This window comes from Schistocerca cancellata, chromosome 6, assembly GCF_023864275.1.
Source record: "Schistocerca cancellata isolate TAMUIC-IGC-003103 chromosome 6, iqSchCanc2.1, whole genome shotgun sequence".
NCBI classification, from domain to species: domain Eukaryota; kingdom Metazoa; phylum Arthropoda; class Insecta; order Orthoptera; family Acrididae; genus Schistocerca; species Schistocerca cancellata.
The window spans coordinates 296,655,887-296,673,237 of record NC_064631.1 but is presented as its reverse complement, the minus strand read 5'-3'; the positions used below and the strand labels follow the sequence as shown (position 1 = coordinate 296,673,237).

At 41.7% G+C, this 17,351-nt stretch overlaps 1 protein-coding gene across 2 annotated transcripts in view; it reads right to left on the bottom strand.

Annotated features, from left to right (window-relative positions):
* Nucleotides 1-17,351, bottom strand: part of LOC126191459 (uncharacterized oxidoreductase YjmC-like) — a 277,603-nt gene that overhangs the window by 29,085 nt on the left and 231,167 nt on the right. For both annotated transcript variants that reach the window (XM_049932336.1, XM_049932337.1), the window contains exons 4-7: nucleotides 15,217-15,278; nucleotides 15,081-15,134; nucleotides 14,608-14,706; nucleotides 8,618-8,813 (exon numbers count right to left, since the gene is read on the bottom strand). In XM_049932336.1, the coding sequence (XP_049788293.1) occupies nucleotides 8,618-8,813; nucleotides 14,608-14,706; nucleotides 15,081-15,134; nucleotides 15,217-15,278 (411 nt within the window). The remainder of the gene's footprint in view (nucleotides 1-8,617; nucleotides 8,814-14,607; nucleotides 14,707-15,080; nucleotides 15,135-15,216; nucleotides 15,279-17,351) is intronic.

Here is a 17,351-nt window from a genome sequence, read left to right as displayed (position 1 = left end):
GATATAGACAGTCATTTTTCCCTTGCTCCATTTGCAAGTGAAACAGGAAAGGAAGTGACAAGTAGTGGTGCAGAGTATCCTCCCCCATGCACCATACGGTGGCTTGCAGAGTATCTCTGTAGATGTAGACATAGAACATCTCCTCTATATGGTGAGTCGTAATCTTTCATAATAACGTCATCCTTGTAGGACCTCTTTTATCATATTTTGTTGAGCACCTCTGTAACAGCTTTTCATATAACTCTTCGAATGGACTGTAATGGGCCATCTACTTTCTCTATAATCAATATTGTTTTTTTTTGTTTCCCATATCATATCTTAAGAAATTCCCAAAGTAATGTGGTATATGTGAATGATGTAAGTGTTTAACTGCTAATGGAAGAACATAAAACTGATCTTTAACACTGAAGAGCCAAAAAAACTAGTAAACCTGTCTAATATCATGTAGGGCCCCAGCGAGCACACAGAAGTGCCGCAACACAATGTAGCATGGACTCAACTAATGTCTGAAGTAGTGCTGGAGGGAATTGACACCATGAACCCTGCAGGGCTCTCCATAAATTTGTAAGAGTATGAGGGGGTGGAGATCTCTTCTGAAGAGCTCATTGCAAGGCATCCCAGATATGCTCAATAATGTTCATGTCTGGGGAGTTTGGTGGCCAGTGAAAGTGTTTAAACTCAGAAAAGTGTTCCTGTAGCCACTCTGCTGTAATTCTGGATGTGTGGGGTGTCACATTCTCCTGCTACAATAGCCCAAGTCCGTCGGAATGCACAACGGACACGAATGGATTCAGGTGATCGAACAGGATGCTTACGTATGTGTCACCTGTCAAGAGTCATATCCAGGTGTATCAGGGGTCCCATATCACTCCAACTGCACATACCCCACACCATTATACAGCCTACACCAGCTTGAACAGTTCCCTGCTGGCATGCAGGGTCCACGGATTCATAGGGTTGTCTCCACATATGCACGCGTCCATCCACTCGATAAAATTTGAAACAAACTCATCCAACCAGGAAACATGTTTCCAGTCATCAACAGTCCAAGGTTACATGAATGGGCCCTCAGCTCCAAAGCTCCAAAAGCCCATATCAATTATGTTTCATTCAGTGTTTCGCACGCTGACACTTGCTGATGGCCCAGCACTGAAATCTACAGCAATTTGCAGAAGGGTTGTACTTTTTGTCATACTGAATGCTTCTCTTCAGTTGCTGTTGAGCCCATTCTTGCAGGATCTTTTTCCAGCCACAGCAATGTTGGAGATGTGATGTTTTGTCAGATTCCTGATATTCACGGTACTATCATGAAATGGTCGTACTGGAAAATACCAATTTCATCACTACCTCAAAGAGACTGTGTCACATCGCTCATGTGCCAACTGAAACACCACAATCAAACTCACTTAAATCCTGATAACATGCCATTATAGCAGCAGTAAATTATCTAATAACTGCACCAGACACTTGTTGTCTTATATAGGCATTGCCGACCACAGCGCCGTATTCTGCCTGTTTACATATCTCTGTATTTGAATACACATGCCTATAACAGTTTCTTTAGCACTTCAGTGCATATCATATTCTGTCACCTTGTGTTATATGATACATCAATCTCTTTCAAGTTTCAAGCACTACAATACCTCTAATGGAGAAAACAAATACATCAGTAATAATAAAAAGACAATCTCTCCTAGTTTCTGTTCGGCATTTATGGAGATATAGCCACTTTACGAAAAATATTAAAACTGCATCCTTTGGTGTAAATGAAGCTTTCTCTGTTTCAAAATTCACTGCATGTAAGTAACTTCTGATGGAATAAAGGAGATTTTGTGTGATGTATCCCACAGAAGCACCTAACAGCAGCAGATTTTTGATTCAAGAAGAATAGCGTTGGTTGGTTGGTTTGGGGAAGGAGACCAGACAGCGAGGTCATCGGTTTATCGGATTAGGGAAGGACGGGGAAGGAAGTCGGCCGTGCCCTTTGAAAAGAACCATCCCGGCATTTGCCTGGAGCGATTTAGGGAAATCACGGAAAACCTAAATCAGGATGGCCGGGCGCGGGATTGAACCGTCGTCCTCCCGAATGCGAGTCCAGTGTCTAACCACGGCGCCACCTCGCTCGGTAAGAAGAATAGCTATGTATGTTCTATTAAATTAATAGGCGGACTAGAAACATCTGCTTGGATTGTAAAATAAATAACTGCTAAAGACCCTAAGAAACTGACATATCACATATACCACGTTTGGCATACTGTAAACAATTTTACATTTAAAATGACAGGGACAACTTAAATCAATGCTTTGATTAACATTATTTTGGCACCCCTACCAGATACATCTATGTCTGATAAAGAAATGTTCACAGTCGAGTATTGGATTGGTATGCTACTCCACCATAAGTGGCATTAATGTCATTTCCGGCATTGCAGACTCGGAAGACAGTTTACATGTGAACAAAAGTCCCGATCTGGTTTCCTCAGCCTCCACTTGCATTGCGTAAGTGTTGTGCATTCTTTGCACTGTTGTGCTCTTTCACTTTCAGCTTTGTTCCTGACCATGCTTTCAGACTCTCTGCTTGCCAGTTGGGTTGACACACAATGTTTCTGCAGGCACCACATGCTGTGGTATGCAGTGCTCATCCAAAGAATTTGTCATGGATGCTATCATCTCATATGCAAAAAAGAATAGTTGGTGATGAGAACTTGCTCTCATGTGTATCTCACTTTAGTGTTATTTTTGTATATCGTGGCTATCATCAACCCAGCAGTTTTGGACTGTTGGAGATGACAAATGCAGCTCTAAGAGCAGCAGCTGAAGCAGCAGCAGCAACAACAACAAGAGAAAACGCAAGAGCTCATCCATTCACTGACTGTGCAGCTGGGGGCATGAGCACTGGTGACGTAGACTCCGCTGCCTTTGCCAACTTTATATCCAGGTTTTGATGAGACCAAAGAAAGGTTGGAAAATTATCTATACCCTTTTACGCTGTGCTGCCAGGTAAGTTGCATCAGTGAATCTGTAGATCAGAAGACCTTGTTGCTGTCAAGTGGAAGTAGTTTGCATGAGGTAGTAAAGAAATTGTGGCCCATTATGGATCCCAAATATGTAGAATTTGTGGAGTTGTATAAATTACTGACACACTAGTACAGTCAGAAAATGCACATGGTAGCTACTCACTTACAGTTCAGTCAGCATCAGAAGCATACTGGGCATTCATATGCGGTGTGGACAACAGACTTGGCTCCCTAATTCACAATGGAATGGTGCAGCTGGCACCTAGCAGAGTGATACAGACTTATACATTAGCACATTGATATCCAGTGTTGTAAGGATGTAAAGGCTTATCTCACTAGGGGTAAGATAGATACTGCCTACAGGAAAATTAAAGAGACCTTTGGAGATAAGAGAACCACTTGCACGAACATCAAGAGCTCAGATGGAAACCCAGTTCTAAGCAAAGAAGGGAAAGCAGAAAGGTGGAAGGAGTATATAGAGGGTCTATACAAGGGTGATGTACTTGAGGACAATATTATGGAAATGGAAGAGGATGTAGATGAAGATGAAATGGGAGATATGATACTGCAGGAAGAGTTTGATAGAGCACTGAAAGACCTGAGTCGACAACATTCCATTAGAACTACTGACAGCCTTGGGAGAGCCAGTCCTGACAAAACTCTACCATCTGGTGAGCAAAATGTATGAGAGAGGTGAAATACCCTCAGACTTCAAGAAGGATATAATAATTCCAATCCCAAAGAAAGCAGGTGTTGACAGATGTGAAAATTACCGAACTATCAGTTTAGTAAGTTACAGCTGCAAAATACTAACACAAATTCTTTACAGACGAAAGGAAAAACTGATAGAAGCCGACCTCGGGGAAGATCAGTTTGGATTCCGTAGAAATGTTGGAACACGGGAGGCAATACTGACCCTACGACTTATCTTAGAAGAAAGATTAAGGAAAGGCAAACCTATGTTTCTAGCATTTGTAGACTTAGAGAAAGCTTTTGACAATGTTGACTGGAATACTCTCTTTCAAATTCTGAAGGTGGCAGGGGTAAAATACAGGGAGAAAAAGGCTATTTACAATTTGTACAGAAAGCAGATGGCAGTTATAAGAGTCGAGGGGTATGAAAGGGAAGCAGTGGTTGGGAAGGGAGTGAGACAGGGTTGTAGCCTATCCCTGATGTTATTCAATCTGTATATTGACCAAGCAATAAAGGAAACAAAAGAAAAATTCGGAGTAGGTATTAAAATCCAGGGAGAAGAAATAAAAAGTTTGAGGTTCGCCAATGACATTGTAATTCTGTCAGAGACAGCAAAGGACTTGGAAGAGCAGTTGAATGGAGTGGACAGTGTCTTGAAAGGAGGGTATAAGATGAACATCAACAAAAGCAAAACGAGGATAATGGAATGTAGTCGAATTAAGTCGGGTGATGCTGAGGGAATTAGATTAGGAAATGAGACACTTAAAGTAGTAAAGGAGTGTTGCTATTTGGGGAGCAAAATAACTGATGATGGTTGAAGTAGAGAGGATATAAAATGTAGACTGGCAATGGCAAGGAAAGTGTTTCTGAAGAAGAAAAATTTGTTAACATCGAGTATAGATTTAAATGTCAAGAAGTCGTTTCTGAAAGTATTTGAATGGAGTGTAGCCACGCATGGAAGTGAAACGTGGACAATAAATAGTTTGGACAAGAAGAGAATAGAAGCTTTCAAAATTTGGTGCTACAGAAGAATGCTGAAGATTAGATGGATAGATCACATAACTAATGAGAAGGTATTGAATAGAATTGGGGAGAAGAGGAGCCTGTGGTACAATTTGACTAGAAGAAGGGATCGGTTGGTAAGACATGTTCTGAGACATCGAGGGATCACCAATTTAGTATTGGAGGGCAGCGTGGAGGGTAAAAATCATAGAGGGAGACCAAGAGATGAATACACTAAGCAGATTCAGAAGGATGTAGGCTGCAGTAGGTACTGGGAGATGATGAAGCTTGCACAGGATAGAGTAGCATGGAGAGCTGCATCAAACCGGTCTCAGGACTGAAGACCACAACAACAACATCCAGTGTTAGATAAGGTAGCACAAATTACACAGTCAGAAGAGTTGACTGCACAGAAAAGCAGCTGGCTAAAATGGTTGGGGCTGCCTCAGACTGCTTACTATGTCTGTTACATGAGAAGTCTAGTGAGGGGAAAATCCATGAGGAGAGACAATGCCTCTAGTTCCTTCCAACCTGTCAAGCCTGCCACACAACAGACACTAAGCAGCTGTTACGTGGAAACGACAGTGAGCAGTGCGATGGGACAACATTTCCGTGTTTGCAGTTGAGACTACTAGTCCATCAGCTGGTCTACAGCAGCAGCCAATCATGGTACACTGGGAGATATCTGATTGTTGCAAAAAGTTACAATTAGACACAGGAGCCTCAGCTAGTCTGACCAATTTAGGTATTTATCAGCAACTGGGGTGTCTATCTCCCATCTCCCTACGTTACAGAGCTCTCAGTGTCAATTACTATCTTATAGTGAGTACCACATTCCCTTGCAGAGACAAATACTAGCCAGATACAAAAATATGGAAAGCCCCTCACACTTTTAGTTGTAAATTTTCTGTTGGCAAAAAATGTTTTCAGACTTGATATTTTCACTACTTTTCGATTTGAAACAGTTGGTGACATTAACCTTGTCTCTCAGGCCATTCCATTTCAGGGCCTGGATGCATTGCTGCAGCCACTGAAGCAACTTTTTTAGCTAAATAACATTGAAACCATTGGCTGTTCCTCAGTTCTGTTGAGGCTGCCCCATGGCTTTTGCTTTGAGAGTGAAAGTGACGGCAGAACTTGAGAGATGGCAGAAACTTTGGGTGGTATCAGAAGTTTTATGAAGCTAGTGGTCCACCCTCATGGTTGTGATACAGAAACGAAATGGCATTGTTTGACTCTGAGGTGATTTCGAGCACAAAATCAACATACACACAGTGAAACAGTTGTTTATCCCACATCTCATTGTAAGGGATCACGATCTCTTACTCGGAGATAATTATAATTCAGCCACAAGTGTTAGAATAGATGACGAATCAATTGTCAGGTGCCATGAGTGCTGAGCAAGTGAGTTGTATTGTTGTCAGTCTGTAGTAGAGCCACTGTTGTGATGGCATGATGGGATGTGGTGAACTGGAAGTATTGTTTTTTATGAGTGTCCACCCTCAGTAAACCATAAGAATTACACTGATTAGTGATAAAGTGTAGTGAATATGAAAATACATACGCATTCACACCTAGTGCTCCAGCCAATGGATAGCAGTGAGGAATATGCATGCCATTACTCTAATAATGTGAGACAATATTTTGGTGGATTAGACCTAAGTTAAGACTTGTCATGAGTAAGTAGTGACTGTCTTCTGTCAGGTTTAATGAGAATCCATCAATTTACAAAGTGAAAACTCACACTGACATTGACAGTTACAAAACCTGTTTTCCTTGAGTGTAATGCCATTGAGCAGCCAAAACTTGTAGCATGTTCCATAGCAGAAACACTGATCAGCTATATCCTTTAGGTAATGGTCACTAAAATCAGAAGTCAGGATGCCCGGTTATTTGCTCACTAACAATAAAATTTAAGTGGGGGTGTTTCAAGGTCGCAAGGAGTTGCTGGCAAAGTCAGTATATTTCCTAAACTGACCCCAGAGATACAAACTTACAGTTGCCATCAGACACTGAGTCTCAAAAGCTTTTAAAATTAAATACTCCTTTCAGAATGTGCCAGTTTAACAGTTTGCATGTGTTGTAGCTTCTGGTAGTCACACACACACACACACACACACACGTCTGTTGTTGGGTGCAAACGGACTATATAGAAAGGGGAGCAACTACACAAGTTTGAGTCCATTAGCACCCAACAACAGATACAAGTGACTAGTTTTTGGTTCAATGGGCAGCAGTGGGTACCCACAAGTATATGGAAACAACAAGTTCGGAGATGATGTCATAGGGCCCACTGACGAGTTTAAAGTGAGTGTATAGAGCTCACTTCTGATCTCTACAAATCAGTCAAAGAGAAGACATTAGCACAGATGAGAGGGATAAACCAGTACTCACTGCAAGCACTAAGCAGCACCAGCAGACGTTCACACTGCCTCTGCACCATTTGCCATACAATTCACGCTCTTGCCTGGAGAAACCCACCATCAGGAGAACTGTTTGCCAAGGAGGATCTTATGGAGGTGGGGTACCTCACTCCATCATCACTGCAGCCAGCTGAAGTTGCCTACAGTCATTGGTTCTTGACCACCAGTCTCTGGTGGAACACAGTGCATAATTACTGCAAGTGTCACCCATGCCCCAACTGAGAACACTCAGGCGTAACTGCTGCCAGAGATCACTGTCACCATGCACCTCTTGACTTGACCGGGGTGGTGACTTTGGCACAGGCCTCATGACCACTTTTGGTCTTATGTGCCTCTTAAAGGGATGAGGCATTTGGTATCCCTGCCAGACACGTAATGTCAGATGAAGAGTAGTTCATAGTCAAGAGTCGAAGTAATCTACATCTCCATCACATGTAGTGCGAGTGTCACATTCACTGGTCAGCGCCTCTTGAGTCATTGTCCTGTTTTGGCCATGCACACCCTGCAGACAGCTGCATGCTAGCATGATTTGGTATCTTGTTTACTTCATCTCCTTTAAAATTGTATAAGTATTGTACATTCTTCATGCTGTCACACTCTTACTGTTTCCGTGCTCTCCCTGACAATGCTTTCTGACTCTCTCCTCACCAGTCAGGTAGACACCCCACATTCTTGCAGGTGCTACATGAAGTGGTACTCCATGCTCATTCTAAGCATTTTTGTGGATGCTATCACCTCTCTACACAAGACATAACAATTATCACGATATACTTGTGCCACTCCAAACTATAGCTTATAACAAGGGAAATATGGAAATAAATATTAACAAAGAGATAGAGGGGCTGGCCAGTACTTACCTCAGCTCAGTACAGCCGATAGATACACACAAAACAAAACCGAAAATTTATGTTCCTAGCTTTCAGAACAAATGTTCCTTCATCAGGGAGGAGAGAGGGGAAAGAAAGGGAAGAAGGGAAAGGAGATTCAGTTACTCACAACCCAGGTTATGAAGCAACAGGGAAAGGAAAATAGGGAGGGTAGCAAGGATGGAGGCATGGTTGTCAGAGGGCTTCCCTCTGACAACCATGCCTCCATCCTTGCTACCCTCCCTATTTTCCTTTCCCTGTTGCTTCATAACCTGGGTTGTGAGTAACTGAATCTCCTTTCCCTTCTTCCCTTTCTTTCCCCTCTCTCCTCCCTGATGAAGGAACATTTGTTCTGAAAGCTAGGAACATAAATTTTCGGTTTTGTTTTGTGTGTATCTATCGGCTGTACTGAGCTGAGGTAAGTACTGGCCAGCCCCTCTATCTCTTTGTTAATATTTGTTTCACATCTCTATATGAGATTTTCCATTAATCATTGAAATATGGAAATAGTGTCTCATTTTTTGAACTTGTATTAATTTAAATGTTATATGTAGCATCAACACAGTAATCAACTATTATTATATAAAAAAACAGCTTGTAAGATAGCAGCACTTACCACTAAGTATTCCACAAAATATTTCAACAAGAAGGCCCAAGCCATAGCCCTTATATCCAGAATTTATTTCTTGGCCTCCAAGGGGCATAAGACAGCCAGTGTTGAAGGCCACTTCAGGGTCAGTTGTTTCTGCACCATTGGGTCCCAGAGCCCAGCCAGATGGAATAGGTTCTCCTTTGCGCCGCTGCATTTCAATCTGAAATGCAGGAACTGTGCTTTATGCCACTATTCAGAGGGTGTTTGTCATCAGCAGCACCCTCTGACAAAATTACCCCAGAATAAACCATTTATAATGTGCTAACATGGTTTAAAAGATAACAATATGATTAAAAGATAACTTTCTGGCTAAAATAGCACAGGAATAATAAATAAAGGAAGAAACAAGAAACAAATGGTATATACTTATGGAAATAAAGTAAGGTAAAAACATGCAACTGGGTGATAAATTTGCTATTTGTAAGGACTGGTTATCATGGGGCATAGCATATGTATTGTGGGACACATCTGTGGATGTTACATGTAGGGGCACCACATCTGAGGGGAAAAGAAAGAAAATGGAAATGAATTGTGTAAAAGTTGAGTCTGAGGAATGAAGTGAAAGTAATGTATTGTTATTGTAAGAGTAAAGAAATACTTTATTCTTGAGGCCTACTACAATGTTGTGTAAAACAAAGGTAACCTTAGTTGCAAAAGACTAGGGCATTTAAGTAAATAGTACTGTAAAACTTTGTTAACACGAATACGAAGGGACCGAAAAATCAGGAGTTCGTGTTAAACAAATTTGTGTTAATTGAAAAACACAGATTTTAATAAGTATACATGTAAAGCAGTACACTAATGTGTAATACATTACACTATCAATCATGTTATTGTAGACTTATAACACTATAAAGTGATTGCAAAATCCAAGTACTTACAAATTATGTATGTTACTTTCTTGGAAAAATTCGGTCATGGTTCACTGACGTTCATGGGAATGATAATATTTTGTAATTTCGCAACCAATTGTAATGATAGCATCCGTAAACCCAGTAGGAAGGTCGGATGTTGAAGCGAACCGTTCTAAAAGTCCAAGGCTGTAAACATCTCCTGACGGGTAGGTGGAATGGTATCTGTATTCTCTTCCTCTTCACTTTCTTCTGATGGCCCTTCTTGCACCTTGTTCACAGCTTTTGGCACATCTAATTCCACAGAAGCACATACGGCAACATCGTTGTTATGTCCCCAAGCTCTGTTAAAGCACATCCCTATATGATGTGGTGATACTGAGGTCCAGGCTGCTGCGATGGCTTTTAGTGCGTCAAGCAGGTTCCAATCTGGGGTTGCACTATTGTTTTCAGCAGCACGCATTGCAGCTCTTACAAATCGCTTACGATAAGCTCTCTTTATGAGAGAGATTATGTCTTGGTCCAAAGGCTGAAGGTGGCTTGTGGCGTTGGGTGGAAAAAACTGAATCTTTATGTTGGTTAGTACATCAGTCCAATGTAAGAAGAACATGTCTATTTTGAGCAATCATTCGACTGTTGAAATGGAGAACCCACTTGCGAAATGATGTGCCATCGATCTAAGCTTTCTTGTGGTTAGAGTAGATGCGAGGTAAAGTGTCCATATTTATGTCTTTAAAACAACGTGGTTTCTCGGATTTACCGATAACCCAGGGACGAAACTTCTCACTGCCATCAGCATTACAGTACAGTACAACAGTCGCACATTGTTTGCTTTGTGCTCCACCATCATACTTATCACCTTCTATCCCCAAGATGCTAGAAAAATCCAGTTTCATCCATGTTAAACACATCACATGAGGCATACTTTTCCCTCACTCAGTTGAATTCGTGCAACCAGCTGCTCGCACTTTCTTCATCAACTTTATTTGCTTCCCCACAAATTTGTACAGATGAAATTGAATGTCTCTTTTGGAACCAATACAAACAACCAGCAGAACAACAGAAGTCTTTGATGCCCATATCTTTAGCAATATCATTTGTTTTCGACTGAATCACAGGGCCAGTTAAAGGTATGTTAGATGCACGCATATGATTGAACTACTCTAGCAGTAACATCTCGATGTCTTCATACTTGGTGGTACGAAGTCGTTTAGATTTGTTTCCAGAACCTGATGCCGCAGCATTAATAATTTTTTCTCGATTCTTAATAATCGATAATCATAGATAAAGTAGATTTAGGTATTCCAAACTGCTCTGCAATTGCTGTTTTCTTGGTACCATGGTCCACTTCACCCAGAATCTTAAGCTTTAACTGTACATTTAGAGCTGTCTGTTTCCTCTTTGCCATTTTCGTGTTCTACGGTTCCAGTTGTAACTGTAGTTTTTATTCAGTATTCCAACTCAATGCGGCTATGACTAACAGAACACCTGTCAAATCTGGCACTGAGTACATTCCTAAATGCTGCTGCACACATTATTGAATGTCTTACAATGTACAGCATACGCTGATTGTTGAAGTGATAATTGCAGCTACCAAACGAGTCAACAATAAGTATAATTAGCTTTGTAGAGCTACATTTCCTACATTCATTTCGGAAAAGAAAAATTATGCTTTAGAATACTCTAAGGTCGGAAGTTTGTGTTACAGTGAAATTTAATTACTCTAGGAACTGAAACAGAGTTTGTAATTCACCTTAACCAAAATTCGTGTTAACCAATAAAACATACCATAAGAACTAATGTATTCCTGGTGGGACCAATATTTTTTTCGCATTAACCGCGAGTTCGTCTTATGCGAGTTCGCACTACGAGGTTATACTGTATTAAAGATATGAAAATTCCCTGAAATTGTTTATCTGAGGTAATACAGATCAAAAGGGCAAACTGAAAACAATAAAGAACTATATAATTTATGTGAACAGTTTAAGGTTTTCAAGTTCTCAGAATGTAACATCATTGAATCAACTTTAAATCAAAATAAAACCTGTCTCAAAATGATAGGGTAGCTATGACGGTACCTAATTGTTTCACAATTAGTATTTAAGAGTAGTAGTAACTGAAAATTGGCATGACAACTTTACAGTTACAACAGCAAGATTTCATAGGCAGAGTTTGTTATGCTACTCAGGAGAGTTCAATGATTTTGAAGATTATTTCTTGTAATTGTAGCATGTAAGCATGGTCTGTTTAGGGAAGGGGTGGCGGACAGTGAAGTGTGCAGGTTAGATGGAGGGCAGTGGAGAGGTGGAGTGAGGGCGGAGGGGGCAGAGGGTAGCAGTAAAGAAGAGAAGTAAAAAGACTGGGTGCAATGGTGGAATGAGGGCTATGTACTACTGGAATGGGAACAGGGAAGGGGCTGGATGGGTGAGGACAGTGACTAACAAAGGTTGAGGCCAGGAGGGTTACAGGAATGTAAGATGTATCGCAGGAAAAGTTCCCACCTGCACATTCAGAAAAGTTGGTGTTGGTGGGAAGGATCCATACGGCACAGGCTGTGAAGCAGGCATGTCATGTTTGGCAGCGTGCTCAAATGACTTCATTTCAATGACTGCTTCACAGCCTGTTCAATACTGATCGGTCCCACGAACACCAGCTTTTCTGAATTGCGCAGGTAGGAACTTTCTGTGCAATACATCCTATGTTCCCGTAACCCTCCTGGCCTCAACCTTCGTTAGTCACTGTCCTCACTCATCCAGCCCCTTCCTTGTTCCCAATCAAGCACTACATAGCCCTTATTCCACCATCGCACCCAGTCTTTTTACTTCTCTCCTTTACTGTTAACCCCTCCTCCCCCTCCCCATCTCTCCCCTGCCCTTCATCTAACCTGCAGCACTTCATTGTCTGCCACCTGTACCCTATTACCCCTCTTCCTCCCCACCCCAGCCTCCTCCTTATCCCCATCTCATCACCACTCCCATCATGCACTGGTGCTTCTGCTTGCAGTGTGGTTTCAGTTGCCTGAGACTGCAGTCGTGTGTGTGAGTTGCATTTGTTCACGTGTGCACGTGATTAGTGAAAGAGGCACAAAATTTGTATTCAAGATGTATGGTAATTAGAAACAAAAACAACGTATTTCTAAATTCACTAGAAATAGGTTTATTTCAAGGTTAACACCAAAAGTCCAAAGAAGGGGAGGAGAGGTGGGGGTAGGGAGATGGGGGACATGGGGGGGGGGGGGGGGGGGGGCACCAAATGATATATCACTCGTCGTGGAAAAATGAAGGGATGCCAAATGATATTTACATGTGCAGTAAATTATTCTCAAACTGGCACAGTCAGCAGCAGAAACTACACTCCTGGAAATGGGAAAAAGAACACATTGACACCGGTGTGTCAGACCCACCATACTTGCTCCGGACACTGCGAGAGGGCTGTACAAGCAATGATCACACGCACGGCACAGCGGACACACCAGGAACCGCGGTGTTGGCCGTCGAATGGCGCTAGCTGCGCAGCATTTGTGCACCGCCGCCGTCAGTGTCAGCCAGTTTGCCGTGGCATACGGAGCTCCATCGCAGTCTTTAACACTGGTAGCATGGCGCGACAGCGTGGACGTGAACCGTATGTGCAGTTGACGGACTTTGAGCGAGGGCGTATAGTGGGCATGCGGGAGGCCGGGTGGACGTACCGCCGAATTGCTCAACACGTGGGGCGTGAGGTCTCCACAGTACATCGATGTTGTCGCCAGTGGTCGGCGGAAGGTGCACGTGCCTGTCGACCTGGGACCGGACCGCAGCGACGCACGGATGCACGCCAAGACCGTAGGATCCTACGCAGTGCCGTAGGGGACCGCACCGCCACTTCCCAGCAAATTAGGGACACTGTTGCTCCTGGGGTATCGGCGAGGACCATTCGCAACCGTCTCCATGAAGCTGGGCTACGGTCCCGCACACCGTTAGGCCGTCTTCCGCTCACGCCCCAACATTGTGCAGCCCGCCTCCAGTGGTGTCGCGACAGGCGTGAATGGAGGGACGAATGGAGACGTGTCGTCTTCTGCGATGAGAGTCGCTTCTGCCTTGGTGCCAATGATGGTCGTATGCGTGTTTGGCGCCGTGCAGGTGAGCGCCACAATCAGGACTGCATACGACCGAGGCACACAGGGCCAACACCCGGCATCATGGTGTGGGGAGCGATCTCCTACACTGGCCGTACATCACTGGTGATCGTCGAGGGGACACTGAATAGTGCACGGTACATCCAAACCGTCATCGAACCCATCGTTCTACCATTCCTAGACCGGCAAGGGAACTTGCTGTTCCAACAGGACAATGCACGTCCGCATGTATCCCGTGCCACCCAACGTGCTCTAGAAGGTGTAAGTCAACTACCCTGGCCAGCAAGATCTCCGGATCTGTCCCCCATTGAGCATGTTTGGGACTGGATGAAGCGTCGTCTCACGCGGTCTGCACATCCAGCACGAACGCTGGTCCAACTGAGGCGCCAGGTGGAAATGGCATGGCAAGCCGTTCCACAGGACTACATCCAGCATCTCTACGATCGTCTCCATGAGAGAATAGCAGCCTGCATTGCTGCGAAAGGTGGATATACACTGTACTAGTGCAGACATTGTGCATGCTCTGTTGCCTGTGTCTATGTGCCTGTGGTTCTGTCAGTGTGATCATGTGATGTATCTGACCCCAGGAATGTGTCAATAAAGTTTCCCCTTCCTGGGACAATGAATTCACGGTGTTCTTATTTCAATTTCCAGGAGTGTATTAAGAAGTAAATGTACTGAAAATTACACAATGTTCTTACAGTTTGCTTCTGCTCAATAAACACTTTATTTACTTTAGGTGTATTGACCCAAAAGAGAACTTAATACAACACAGAGTGAAAATACACAACATAAGACAACATACAATAAACTTAACACTGAAACTGACTTTCTAGAATTCTACTGTTGCTTGTTGCTCATATACAGTTTACATTTGCCACATGTCTCAGTTTTTATTCTTAGCACAAATTAAAACAAACATTTTATAATCAACAGCTTCACATCAGCCAATTCTTTGTTGGTATAGGACTGAAATGGGAGAGCTTTACCTTTCCCACAGCAACAGCTGTCGTGGCCATATCAATAACAGCACTGTCCCCTCTAGTCCCTGGAGCTGCCAGTGACAATGGATTTGTACCCAGGGCTGCCTGTAAATGTGTTACATTTCAATAAATATTTGTAATGCAGTTATACAACACTTTTGCAAAATAAGTGACTTGACAGTGTAAATGTCAAGAGCCCCAAATGAACAATCAACAAGAATGCAGCAACAATTTCAGAAGATTGCTTGTAATTTACAAGAATAATCATATGCATTCATTATCTCAATGATTCTGGCAACATTGCATTGCACTGAGCTATAGCACTGCAAATAGTCTTCTTGGTTTCTTTCTTTCTTTCTTTTCCCCTCTTCCTTGCATCATCATCAGTAGTTACAGTGAGAAATACATGATCTACAGAAAAATTAAGTAGGTAACATATAAATCTCAAGAAGTAAGAAAAACAGACAGACATGACTTACCTGCTTTGCACGAGTTGGTGTCAACAGTGGTGATGTGTTTGTGAAAGACATGCCCTGGAATAACAGAAATGGTTAGTAATTGACAGCACTTCATGAAATTACTGCTAGAATACAAACTAAATAAAATACAACTCACCAACATTCCCTCTTTCAGTGCTTGGATAGCATAAAAACCAGCCATTCCATAATGATTGCAACCTTAAAAAAAATCCAATATGTCAATTTCCTTCTTTTTTGGATATGATACCAATTCATAAAATATATCTGTATTTTTGAAGTACACTGGCGTCAAAACTTAATGATATCCACAATATTTCAATTTTTTATACATTAACACAATACTATAGACATTTCATTATTAAAGAGGGCAAAAATGAGTAAATATAAATCAGAAATTTAAAACTAGGTAGGAATGTAGGAAGGTAACTATATTCAGTGTCTGGTGAAAATTTAATAATAAATTTTAAGTGATTTTGTTGTAATGATAATCTTACATTTAAACAAAAATAAAGAAAAAAACTGAATGGTAACTAAGGAAGAAAAATCTAGAAAATTAGGATGAAATGTTTACAGTATTAAAAAATCCAGCATGGAAACAATATGCAAAATCACAGAAAGGGAATCATTCTTATGTATATGACTAATGCTTGGCACAGACAAAAGTTAGAGCAAAGAGACTTTAACTGCTTTTGAGATACTACTGTTTCTGTTGTTTAAGTACAAACACCCCCATACATGATCAAAGGTACATACAAATGCACCCACTCAGGTAGACGGTTTTGGGTGCCTTGGGGATTCATTCAAAAAAGAACAGTAATTTGAAAGCAGTAAAATCTACATGCTGGTACTTGTGTCAGTATCTACCATACATCACTCAGCTACAGGGTATTAACTGGTTATCAATTCATAATGTTTGTTTAGAATTAAATTTTTCGTTTTGTCATTATATACTTCACCAGGAACTATACAAATCAATATACAAAATTATTTCATACTATAACAGAACGTAAAGTCATGTATGTCAGTAATTTCTTTACGTGTAATGTTTTATGTAAATATAGCCTTTGACTGTGAGTTTAACAACTAAGGGACGGTTATCTTTGGTCATGGGAGAAGGGGATTGAGGGTCTTTGGATCGAGAGCATGGGTTGGAAGAGGTGGTAATACAGATGTGGTGTAAAACAATGTCTTATTTCATATTATTGTAGAAGTGTTAAATGTGAATAAATGAATTAAATAGTGATGTGCAAAACTAATGTAACGTTTGCTCTCTAAAAATCAAAATACCACATCGCCCTACAAACCAGTTAGTCTCATCCAAACACAAAGAAAACCGCGGGAACATCGCAGTGGAATCACCTCTAGACTTCACGAAGACAACAACGCAGCCATCGATATGAGTTAAGTACCAAACTGTTCATACTTGTTAACGACCTCGGACTATAAATTTGAACCTCCTGTAGTGCCTGAAGTCACCATGTGGACGAAGGAGTAGGACTACTTATAGACTGTGGAAATCATAGGAAGAGGTCCGTTAAACTTGGGGGCTCGTCCGGGATATTACGGTTAAATGCGATGAGACTAATTGTGCTTCGTTTGCGGAACATTATAAACTTTATAAGTCGTAAAACATGAATAACATTGTACACGTTTCCTGGACCTTTTAAAGTAGTGTGAGAATCAACAAAGTGCTGGCTTATCGGAGAGGTGGACCTGTGATCGACGTCGTAGTGTGAAAAGATAAATACAATTCTGCTTTGTTTTAAACTGTTCGTCAAAACTTTGTCCAAACACGTGGTGTCATCATGACACTATCAGAAGAAAATAAAAAGGAAGCGGGAGAAATGTTAGACTCGAACGTGTGTGGTGTAAGTGACGAGCCAGATGACTCACAAACCGAAAGAAAACCGGATCAACAGGACTGGGTAAGTTTACTCTTTGCCAGAATGGGACAAATGCAGTCCGAATTAACAATGGCAATGAATTCAGATAGTGAATTCCTAGAATCAAAAATAAATGCATCCAGTGAGTCGCTAGAAGCAAAATTAAACTTAACTAGTGAATCGCTGGAAGCAAAAATGAAAAGAAACGGTGATGTACTGAAAGAAGAGATCTCAAATTTAAAACTTCAATTAGGAGAAAGTTTGAAGGGCGTGAACTCCAAAATTGAAGCAATAGAAAATAAGTTTGTGACCTTAGAAAATAAGTTGGCCACAGTTAGCTCAAGTCAAGGGAACGAGATTGAAAGGTTAACTGCAGCTCAGAGAACTG